At 55.0% G+C, this 11,623-nt stretch overlaps 1 protein-coding gene across 1 annotated transcript; it reads left to right on the plus strand.

Moving 5' to 3' along the window:
* Nucleotides 1-4,372: 4,372 nt before the first annotated feature.
* On the plus strand, nucleotides 4,373-11,268 carry LOC140455574 (retinoic acid receptor RXR-beta). Its single transcript, XM_072550494.1, has 5 exons — nucleotides 4,373-4,376; nucleotides 5,590-5,722; nucleotides 6,990-7,081; nucleotides 8,537-8,642; nucleotides 9,167-11,268. The coding sequence occupies exons 1-5, from the start codon at nucleotides 4,373-4,375 to the stop codon at nucleotides 9,312-9,314; spliced, it is 483 nt and encodes a 160-aa protein (XP_072406595.1). The 3' UTR covers nucleotides 9,315-11,268.
* Nucleotides 11,269-11,623: the final 355 nt, after the last annotated feature.

Consider the following 11,623-nt stretch of genomic DNA (forward strand, 5'->3'; position numbering starts at 1 on the left):
TGTGTGTGGGTGGGTGCATGGGGGTGTGTGTGGGTGGGTGGGTGCATGGGGGTGGGTGGGTGGGTGCATGGGGGTGGGTGTGTGTGTGTGGGTGCATGGGGGTGTGTGTGTGGGTGTGGGTGGGTGCATGGGGGTGGGTGTGGGTGGGTGCATGGGGTGGGTGTGGGTGGGTGGGTGCATGGGGGTGTGTGTGTGGGTGTGGGTGGGTGCATGGGGGTGGGTGTGGGTGGGTGGTGGGTGGGTGCATGGGGGTGTGTGTGTGGGTGTGGGTGGGTGCATGGGGGTGGGTGTGTGTGGGTGGGTGTGTGTGGGTGGGTGTGGGTGGGTGCATGGGGGTGGGTGTGGGTGGGTGTGTGTGGGTGCATGGGGGGTGGGTGTGGGTGGGTGTGGGTGGGTGCATGGGGGTGGGTGTGGGTGGGTGCATGGGGGTGGGTGTGGGTGGGTGTGTGTGGGTGCATGGGGGTGGGTGTGGGTGGGTGCATGGGGGTGGGTGTGGGTGGGTGCATGGGTGTGTGTGTGGGTGGGTGCATGGGGGTGGGTGTGGGTGGGTGCATGGGGGTGTGTGTGGGTGTGGGTGGGTGCATGGGGGTGTGTGTGGGTGTGGGTGGGTGCATGGGGGTGGGTGGGTGTTTGTATGGGGTGTGTTTGGGTGGATGGGTGTGTATGGGTGGCTGTGTGTGTATGGGTGGGTGTGTGTAAGGGGTGTGTGGATGGGTGTGTATGGGGTGTGTGTGGGTGGGTGTGTGTATGGGGTGTGTGTGTGGGTGGGTGGGTGTGTGTATGGGGTGTGTATGTGGGGTGTGTGTGTGGGTGGGTGTGTGTATGGGGTGTGTATGTGAGGTGTGTGTGTATGGGGTATGTGTGGGTGGGTGGGTGTGTATGTGGGTGGGTGGGTGTGTGTAGGGTGGATGGGTGTGTGTGTTTGTATGGGGGTGTGTGTGTGTGTGTGGATGGGTGTGTGTATGGATGGATGGGTGTGTGTGTTTGTATGGGGGTGTGTGTGTATGGATGGATGTGTGTATGGATGGATGGGTGTGTGTGTTTGTATGGGGGTGTGTGTGTATGGATGGATGTGTGTATGGATGGATGGGTGTGTGTGTTTGTATGGGGGGGGTGTGTGTGTGTGTGGATGGGTGTGTGTATGGATGGATAGGTGTGTGTGTTTGTATGGGGTGTGTGTGTGTGGATGGGTGTGTGTATGGATGGATGGGTGTGTGTGTTTGTATGGGGGGTGGGTGTGTGTGTGGATGGGTGTGTGTATGGATGGATGGGTGTGTGTGTTTGTATGGGGGGTGTGTGTGTGTGGATGGGTGTGTGTATGGATGGATAGGTGTGTGTGTTTGTATGGGGTGTGTGTGTGTGTGTGGATGGGTGTGTGTATGGATGGATGGGTGTGTGTGTTTGTATGGGGGGTGTGTGTGTGTGTGGATGGGTGTGTGTGTGGATGGATAGGTGTGTGTGTTTGTATGGGGGTGTGTGTGTGTGGATGGGTGTGTGTGTGGATGGATGGGTGTGTGTGTTTGTATGGGGTGTGTGTGTGTGTGTATGGATGGATGGGTGTGTGTGTTTGTATGGGGTGTGTGTGTGTGTGGATGGGTGTGTGTGTGTGTGGATGGGTGTGTGTATGGATGGATGGGTGTGTGTATGGATGGATGGGTGTGTGTGTTTGTATGGGGGGTGTGTGTGTGTGTGTGGATGGGTGTGTGTATGGATGGATGGGTGTGTGTGTTTGTATGGGGGTGTGTGTGTGTGGATGGGTGTGTGTATGGATGGATGGGTGTGTGTGTTTGTATGGGGGGGTGTGTATGGATGGATGTGTGTATGGATGGATGGGTGTGTGTGTTTGTATGGGGGGTGTGTGTGTGTGTGGATGGGTGTGTGTATGGATGGATGGGTGTGTGTGTTTGTATGGGGGGTGTGTGTGTGTGTGGATGGGTGTGTGTATGGATGGATGGGTGTGTGTGTTTGTATGGGGGTGTGTGTGTGTGGGTGGGTGTGTGTATGGATGGATGGGTGTGTGTGTTTGTATGGGGGGTGGGTGTGTGTGTGGATGGGTGTGTGTATGGATGGATGGGTGTGTGTGTTTGTATGGGGGTGTGTGTGTGTGGATGGGTGTGTGTATGGATGGATGGGTGTGTGTGTTTGTATGGGGGTGTGTGTGTGTGGAAGGGTGTGTGTGTTTGTATGGGGGGGTCGGTGTGTGGATGGGTGTGTGTATGGATGGATGGGTGTGTGTGTTTGTATGGGGGGTGTGTGTGTGTGTGGATGGGTGTGTGTATGGATGGATGGGTGTGTGTGTTTGTATGGGGGTGTGTGTGTGGATGGGTGTGTGTATGGATGGATGGGTGTGTGTGTTTGTATGGGGTGTGTGTGTGTGTGTGGATGGGTGTGTGTATGGATGGATGGGTGTGTGTGTTTGTATGGGGGGTGTGTGTGTGTGTGGATGGGTGTGTGTGTGGATGGATAGGTGTGTGTGTTTGTATGGGGGGTGTGTGTGTGTGGATGGGTGTGTGTGTGGATGGATGGGTGTGTGTGTTTGTATGGGGTGTGTGTGTGTGTGGATGGGTGTGTGTGTGTGTGGATGGGTGTGTGTATGGATGGGATGGGTGTGTGTATGGATGGATGGGTGTGTGTGTTTGTATGGGGGGTGTGTGTGTGTGTGTGGATGGGTGTGTGTATGGATGGATGGGTGTGTGTGTTTGTAATGGGGGTGTGTGTGTGTGGATGGGTGTGTGTATGGATGGATAGGTGTGTGTGTTTGTATGGGGGTGTGTGTGTGTGGATGGGTGTGTGTATGGATGGATGGGTGTGTGTGTTTGTATGGGGGTGTGGTGTGTGTGTGGATGGGTGTGTGTATGGATGGATGGGTGTGTGTGTTTGTATGGGGGGTGTGTGTGTGGATGGGTGTGTGTATGGATGGATAGGTGTGTGTGTTGTATGGGGTGTGTGTGTGTGTGTGGATGGGTGTGTGTATGGATGGATGGATGTGTGTGTTTGTATGGGGGGTGTGTGTGTGTGTGGATGGGTGTGTGTGTGGATGGATAGGTGTGTGTGTTTGTATGGGGGTGTGTGTGTGTGGATGGGTGTGTGTGTGATGGATGGTGTGTGTGTTGTATGGGGTGTGTGTGTGTGTGGATGGGTGTGTGTATGGATGGATGGGTGTGTGTGTTTGTATGGGGTGTGTGTGTGTGTGGATGGGTGTGTGTGTGTGTGGATGGGTGTGTGTATGGATGGATGGGTGTGTGTATGGATGGATGGGTGTGTGTGTTTGTATGGGGGGTGTGTGTGTGTGTGTGGATGGGTGTGTGTATGGATGGATGGGTGTGTGTGTTTGTATGGGGGTGTGTGTGTGTGGATGGGTGTGTGTATGGATGGATGGGTGTGTGTGTTTGTATGGGGGGGGTGTGTATGGATGGATGTGTGTATGGATGGATGGGTGTGTGTGTTTGTATGGGGGGGTGTGGTGTGTGTGTGGATGGGTGTGTGTATGGATGGATGGGTGTGTGTGTTTGTATGGGGGGTGTGTGTGTGTGTGGATGGGTGTGTGTATGGATGGATGGGTGTGTGTGTTTGTATGGGGGTGTGTGTGTGTGGGTGGGTGTGTGTATGGATGGATGGGTGTGTGTGTTTGTATGGGGGGTGTGTGTGTGTGTGGATGGGTGTGTGTATGGATGGATGGGTGTGTGTGTTTGTATGGGGGTGTGTGTGTGTGGATGGGTGTGTGTATGGATGGATGGGTGTGTGTGTTTGTATGGGGGTGTGTGTGTGTGTGGAAGGGTGTGTGTGTTTGTATGGGGGGGGTCGGTGTGTGGATGGGTGTGTGTATGGATGGATGGGTGTGTGTGTTTGTATGGGGGGTGTGTGTGTGTGTGTGGATGGGTGTGTGTATGGATGGATGGGTGTGTGTGTTTGTATGGGGGTGTGTGTGTGGATGGGTGTGTGTATGGATGGATGGGTGTGTGTGTTTGTATGGGGTGTGTGTGTGTGTGTGGATGGGTGTGTGTGTTTGTATGGGGGGGTGTGTGTGTGTGTGGATGGGTGTGTGTATGGATGGATGGGTGTGTGTGTTTGTATGGGGGGGTGGGTGTGTGTGGATGGGTGTGTGTATGGATGGATGGGTGTGTGTGTTTGTATGGGGGGGGTGTATGGATGGTTGGGTGTATGGATGGATGGGTGTGTGTGTTTGTATGGGGGGGGTGTGTGTGTGTGTGGATGGGTGTGTGTATGGATGGATGGGTGTGTGTGTTTGTATGGGGTGTGTGTGTGTGTGTGGATGGGTGTGTGTATGGATGGATGGGTGTGTGTGTTTGTATGGGTGGGTGTGTGTGTGTGGATGGGTGTGTGTGTTTGTATGGGGGGGGTGTATGGATGGATGGGTGTGTGTGTTTGTATGGGGGGGTGGGTGTATGGATGGGTGTGTGTGTTTGTATGGGGGGTGTGTGTGTGTGTGTGGATGGGTGTGTGTGTGTGTTTGTATGGGGGGGTGCGTGTGTGTGGATGGATCTGTGTATGGATGGATGGGTGTGTGTGTTTGTATGGGGGGGGTGTGTGTGTGTGTGTGGATGGGTGTGTGTATGGATGGATGGGTGTGTGTGTTTGTATGGGGGGGTGGGTGTATGGATGGGTGTGTGTGTTTGTATGGGGGGTGTGTGTGTGTGTGTGGATGGGTGTGTGTATGGATGGATGGGTATGTGTGTTTGTATGGGTGTGTGTGTGTGTGTGTGTGTGGATGGGTGTGTGTATGGATGGATGGGTGTGTGTGTTTGTATGGGGGGGGTGTGTGTGTGTGGATGGGTGTGTGTGTTTGTATGGGTGTGTGTGTGTGTGTGGATGGGTGTGTGTATGGATGGATGGGTGTGTGTGTTTGTATGGGGGGGGTGGGTGTGTGGATGGGTGTGTGTATGGATGGATGGGTGTGTGTGTTTGTATGGGGGTGTGTGTGTGTGTGGATGGGTGTGTGTGTTTGTATGGGGGTGTGTGTGTGTGGATGGGTGTGTGTATGGATGGATGGGTGTGTGTGTTTGTATGGGGGGGGTGGGTGTGTGTGTGTGGATGGGTGTGTGTGTTTGTATGGGGGGGTGGGTGTGTGTATGGATGGATGTGTGTATGGATGGATGGGTGTGTGTGTTTGTATGGGGGGGGTGGGTGTGTGTGTGTGGATGGGTGTGTGTGTTTGTATGGGGGGGGTGTGTGGGTGTGTGGATGGGTGTGTGTATGGATGGATGGGTGTGTGTGTTTGTATGGGGGGGGTGGGTGTGTGTGTGTGGATGGGTGTGTGTGTTTGTATGGGGGGGGTGTGTGGGTGTGTGGATGGGTGTGTGTATGGATGGATGGGTGTGTGTGTTTGTATGGGGGGGGGTGGGTGTGTGTGTGTGGATGGGTGTGTGTGTTTGTATGGGGGGGGTGTGTGGGTGTGTGGATGGGTGTGTGTATGGATGGATGGGTTTGTGTGTTTGTATGGGGGTGGGTGGGTGTGTGTGTGTGGATGGGTGTGTGTGTTTGTATGGGGGTGGGTGGGTGTGTGTGTGTGTCCCTTCCCACAGCCTACACTGCCCACTGACTGTTGACCCTGTGCCCGGTCTTGCCCAGGTTGGAATGAGCTCCTGATCGCCTCATTCTCGCACCGGTCAATAACAGTGAGGGATGGCATCCTGCTGGCCACCGGGCTCCACGTTCACCGTAACAGTGCGCACAGCGCCGGCGTTGGAGCCATCTTCGACAGGTAGGAGTGGGTGTGGCACCGGTGCCCACGGCTTGACCGCATGGAGTGGTCGTAGAGTATGGGGACGGAGTGTGCGAATGTGTAGGTTAGGGACTGCAGAGTGCAGCTTGTTGCCGGTGGGTGAGTGACACCGGAGCCAGGTGGAGGTAGGGGCCGCTGTCATTGCGCTCTCACTCGGCTGGACCCCACTACAACCACCTCACCACGAGGAGTCACCCCCACACCCGGCAGGTACGGGAAACCAGACGTTTGGATGGTGAAGGTGGCTGACCTCAGGCTGGAATTAAAGCGTTTCTTGTTATTGTGGGGAGGGGGGGGAGATTTGCTGACCCCCTGCTCCCAGAACAAGTGCAGTCGGTGCAGCCCATCTCGACCTGACCCTGTCCCTGTCCCTGTCCTGGGAGTGTTTGATGGGGAACAGTGTAGAGGGAGCTTTACTCTGTATCTAACCCCCGTGCTGTCCCTGCCCTGGGAGTGTTTGATGGGGGACAGTGTAGAGGGAGCTTTACTCTGTATCTAACCCCATGATGTCCCTGTCCTGGGAGTGTGTGATGGGGGGCAGTGTAGAGGGAGCTTTACTCTGTATCTAACCCCATGCTGTCCCTGTCCTGGGAGTGTTTGATGGGGACAGTGTAGAGGGAGCTTTACTCTGTATCTAACCCCGTGCTGTCCCGGTCCTGGGAGTGTTTGATGGGGACAGTGTAGAGGGAGCTTTACTCTGTATCTAACCCCGTGCTGTCCCTGTCCTGGGAGTGTTTGATGGGGACAGTGTAGAGGGAGCTTTACTCTGTATCTAACCCCATGCTGTCCCTGTCCTGGGAGTGTTTGATGGGGGACAGTGTAGAGAGAGCTTTACCCTGTATCTTACCCCGTGCTGTCCCTGTCCTGGGAGTGTTTGATGGGGACAGTGTCGAGGGAGCTTTACTCTGTATCTAACCCTGTGCTGTCCCTGTCCTGGGAGTGTTTGATGGGGGGGACAGTGTAGAGGGAGCTTTACCCTGTATCTCACCCCATGCTGTCCCTACAAGCTAAACATTGGAAACTGGCCTGAACTGTGGGGACAGACGATAACTGGATGTTGCTGCACCTCACACTGAACACGAAATACTGATGCCTCCTGGAATTGGCCTGGGATTCACTCTCAGTTTGGGTTATATGATGCTTTGTGTTCTAATTGTCACTGTGTGTTTTGTATGATGTGTGCCGTTTACCAGCCTCTTCTCTACATTGTGCCCCCCACCCACCCTCCTCCCCGGCTTCCCCTCAGAGTGCTGACTGAGCTGGTCTCCAAGATGAGAGACATGGAGATGGACAAGACTGAGCTCGGTTGCCTACGAGCGATTATCCTCTTCAACTCAGGTTCGTGGTGCCCCAGCAACCCAGGGTGGGAAGCAGGAAGGAATACAGCAGCGCCCAGGGATCAGCCAGTGGCGCTGGGAGGTCAGATGAGACCAAGGTCAGGAAAAGCTGCACTGAGAGTCTGGAGGACGATCCACACACGGACCCTGACCTCCGCGCCCCCCCCACCGAACCCTGCTCAGACACTGATACTGACACCTGACCCCTGACCCCTGACCCTAACCCTAACCCTGCCCAGACACTGATACTGACCCCTGACCCTAACCCTGTTCAGACACTGATACTGACCCCTGACCCTAACCCTGCCCTGACACTGACCCCTGACACTGACCCTGACCCTGCCCAGACACTTGATACTGACCCCTAACCCTAACCCTAACCCTAACCCTGACCTTGACCCTAACCTTAACCCTAACCTTAACCCTAACCTTAACCCTGCCCAGACACTGACACGGACCCCTAACCCTGATACTGCCCGGACACTGCCACTGACCCTCAACCCTAACCCCCCAGACATTGACACTGACCCCTAACCCTAACCCCAACCCTAACCCTAATCCTGCCTAGACACTGACACTGACACTGACCCCTAACTGTAACGCTGCCCAGACGCTGACATTGACGTGTAACCATAACCCTGGTTAAGGGATGGTTTAAGGTACACCCCTGTGTAGTACTCCAGGGCGGAGAGAGAGAGGGGGGGCGGGGGGGGGGGAGGTCAGTTGTTGAGAGATGGTGCCTGGTGTGTCCAGGACTGTTCTCGGCAGCGTTTCAGTGAGCCGAGTTTGTTTTTAATCATTGTACCCGTGAACAAAACGCACGATCAGTGTTGAATCAGCTCTTTGACGTAATGTTTCTATTGGGACCTCAGGATCTCCTTCAGATAATCTGATATTCGGCTAATTGATATTGCTCTGTATAGATTAGTAGGGTATGGGACTGGGTCTGGGTGGGTTACTCTTCAGGGGGTCGGTGTGGACATGCTGGGCTGAAGGGCCTGTTTCCACACTGAGTATTTAAATTCTCTGATCCAAAACAAATCTGTCCGAGGTGTGGACTCAGTAGGCTTAATGGCCTACTAGCACACTGTATGGATTGTGTTCCTTGACTCCATGAGTTGATGTTCACCTCTGAGGGTAGCACGGTGGCTCAGTGGGTTAGCACTGCTGCCTCACAGCACCAGGGTCCCAGGTTCGATTCCAGCCTGGGGCAGCCTGTCTGTGTGGAGTTTGCACATCCTCCCCGCGTCTGCGTCGGCTTCCTCCCAAAGTCCATCTCAAGTGGTACACTGCCGATGTTGCGGCCTGCATTCAGGTTTGCCCCAGTGCTGTCCGCCAACGAGCCAGCCCCTCCCCCCCCGCCCACCGCCTGTGCAGGGAGATGGATCCGGACCGTCGCAGGATCACCGATCCACCACAACCGGTTTCCTAACCGCAGTGTCCCCATGCCCTGCAGATGCCAAGGGGCTGTCGAACCCGTTGGAGGTGGAAATGCTGCGAGAGAAAGTTTACGCTTCACTCGAGTCTTACTGCAAGCAGAAGTACCCAGAGCAGCTTGGCAGGTGAGGGCACGACTGAGGGAAGGGGAGAAGAGGGGTTGAGCTAAAGGCTCATTGAGGTTAGTGTCAAGGGCAGAAGAGGGTGCGAAGAGGTGTTATTTTGGGGCATTGAGGTGGGTAAACCGGTGCTAATGGGGTTATGGAAGGAGGGGTAAAGGAGGCATTAATGGGGTTATCGGGCATAAAGGGGGCATTAATGGGGTTGTTGGGGGTAAAGGAGACATTAATGGGGTTATTGGGGGTAAAGGAGGCATTAATGGGGTTATGGAGAAGAGTAAAGGAGACATTAATGGGGTTATTGGGGGTAAAGGAGGCATTAATGGGGTTATGGAGAAGAGTAAAGGAGACATTAATGGGGTTATTGGGGGTAAAGGTGCATTAATGGGGTTATGATCTTGCATCTGTATTGTCCGTGACGGTGTTCCCTCCTGTCTCTGTGTCCCGCTCCTTCCCCCGTATCCCACTCCTTCCCCCCCTCCCCTTTCCCCCTGTCCCCTTTCCCCCTCTCCCCCCTCCCCCCTCCCCAGGTTTGCCAAGCTCCTGCTCCGCCTCCCTGCTCTGCGCTCCATTGGACTCAAGTGCCTGGAGCACCTGTTCTTCTTCAAGCTGATCGGGGACACTCCCATCGACACCTTCCTCATGGAAATGCTCGAGGCACCTCACCAGCTCCCCTGAGCAACCCTGTCCCCACACTGGGTGGGGGGGGGGTGCTGCTTCCCCCTCCCCGTCCTCTCATCCCCCAGCCAGAGCCAGAGTCTGCCCAGACACCCACCGCTGGGCGGATTGCGCGGTGGCTGTGCTACAGTCAGGGTACAGACGGGAGTGCCCTGTCCCAGAGATGCAGGTCCTGGGGAGAGCGGGGTCAAAGTGCAGGGAGCGTGGGCGCCGCGCCTACCCAACGCGTCATCTACACACCCGACACTGCGAATCTGTCCCCCTCCCCTCGCTCATCTACGCACGCCTCCCTCTCTCTCCCTCCCCACTCCTGCCCGGCTCACTCGCCCAACCCATCTCAGCGTTCCCTGAGGATTCCTCGCTAAGTGAGGCCAGTCTGCAGATACAAGATGGGAGGGCAGGAAAAGCCACCGACGTTTCATCAGACTCAGCCTGGCTCAGAGTGTTGTGTGTGTGTGTGTGTGTGTGTCTCTCTCCACGCTAAGGGAGAGCACGGAGGGCCATTCAGGCTGTGGACGGGTGGCCACAGAGCTGCCTGTATGTTGGAGCAGTGAGCACCGATGGGATACAGAGCCTGCCGCCCCCCACCCCCCACCCCTCCCCTCTACGTCAGGCAGCATCAGTCAGCAGGGACTGCAGCATGGGACCATGGGCTGGCACATCCCGTGCTCAGGATGGGGCCCAGCGGAAGGCGCTCAGACTCTTTGTGGGGGAGGGGGAGAAGGGGTTTAGCGTCCAGTCAGGACTCGGACTAGCTCGCTGATGGGAACGGTAACTGCAGTGAGTTAACATGGTTGAATGTTTGGATCGATAACTGACATTGCTTCACAGGCTGGCCCGGAATCGTTAATGGATTAGAATCTAGTTCTTTACTTTGTATTTAAGCTGTGCTTTACCTGTCCCAGGAGGGTTTGATGAGGGACAGTGTAGAGGGAGCTTTACCCTGTATCTAACCCCATGCTGTCCCTGTTCTGGGAGTGTTTGATGGGGGGCAGTGTAGAGGGAGCTTTACCCTGTATCTAACCCCGTGCTGTCCTGTCCTGGGAGTGTTTGATGGGGGGCAGTGTAGAGGGAGCTTTACCCTGTATCTAACCCCATGCTGTCTCTGTTCTGGGAGAGTTTGATGGGGGACAGTGTAGAGGGAGCTTTACTCTGTGTATAACCCCGTGCTGTCCCTGTCCTGGGAGTGTTTGATGGGGGACAGTGTAGAGGGAGCTTTACTCTGTATCTAACCCCATGCTGTCCCTGTCCTGGGAGTGTTTGATGGGGGACAGTGTAGAGGGAGCTTTACTCTGTATCTAACCCCATGCTGTCCCTGTCCTGGGAGTGTTTGATGGGGGACAGTGTAGAGGGAGCTTTACTCTGTATCTAACCCCGTGCTGTCCCTGCCCTGGGAGTGTTTGATGGGGAACAGTGTAGAGGGAGCTTTACTCTGTATCTAACACCGTGCTGTCCCTGTCCCTGGGAGTGTTTGATGGGGAACAGTGTAGAGTGAGCTTTACTCTGTATCTAACCCCGTGCTGTCCCTCCTGGGAGTGTTTGATGGGGACATTGTAGAGGGAGCTTTACTCTGTATCTAACCCCATGCTGTCCCTGTCTGAACTGAATAAGATTCCTTCACTGAGCATTGACATCCTTTATCCTTTGGGGTTTAATCCATGTAGCTTTACTCCAGGACCCGACTGGACATGACCAACAGGCCCAGATACCAAGCCAGTGGCCTACGATAGAAGCTTTGTAAGTGACTAGGGAGAAATGGACTGAGGTTTTGTCTGCACACGCTGCTCCATTGAACTGTTACATCAACTGGTCTTTGCACATTTGCAGGTAGTTTTCAGTTATTGAGGGTCAGATTATACTTACCGGCATGTTTTACAAAATAGTGTCATTGTGATGTTTTTGGACATGTATTTTGGTATCAAGCACATTAAAAATGAATCCCATTGTAACGCGACCTTTTCCCCCAGCTGACTGTGTGTTGCAAACGTCCAGTGTCTGCTCAAAGCAGCACGGATGTGGCTCTTATGCATTCTGAGGGTAAAGTCAAGGATTTATGGCCAACCCTTAGAAAGTGTTGGGGGGTGGGGGGGGGGGGGGGGTGGTGGGGGGGGGGGGGGAGGTGGTTGCGGGGGGGGGTGGAGTGAGCTGTCTCCTTCAGTCGCTCCAGTTTGGGGAGGGGGGGGGGGGCGGTTGGGGGGGGGGGGGGAGGTGGCATGATCTTCAAAGGTTGACTGTGCACTCAATGGGGGCTGCGTGGTCTGCTTCGGCGATGTAGGTATCTATGATTCCCTTCTCTCTTGAAGGGCATT

This window comes from Chiloscyllium punctatum, chromosome 30 (genome assembly GCF_047496795.1).
Source record: "Chiloscyllium punctatum isolate Juve2018m chromosome 30, sChiPun1.3, whole genome shotgun sequence".
Classification (NCBI taxonomy): Eukaryota; Metazoa; Chordata; class Chondrichthyes; order Orectolobiformes; family Hemiscylliidae; genus Chiloscyllium; species Chiloscyllium punctatum.

Bases quoted from the DNA above. Each gene is read 5' to 3' on its own strand.
- LOC140455574 (XM_072550494.1), top strand. The intron at 7,082-8,536 runs GTTCGTGGTGCC...CATGCCCTGCAG, and splicing joins GATTATCCTCTTCAACTCAG to ATGCCAAGGGGCTGTCGAAC. The intron at 8,643-9,166 runs GTGAGGGCACGA...CCCCCTCCCCAG, and splicing joins TACCCAGAGCAGCTTGGCAG to GTTTGCCAAGCTCCTGCTCC.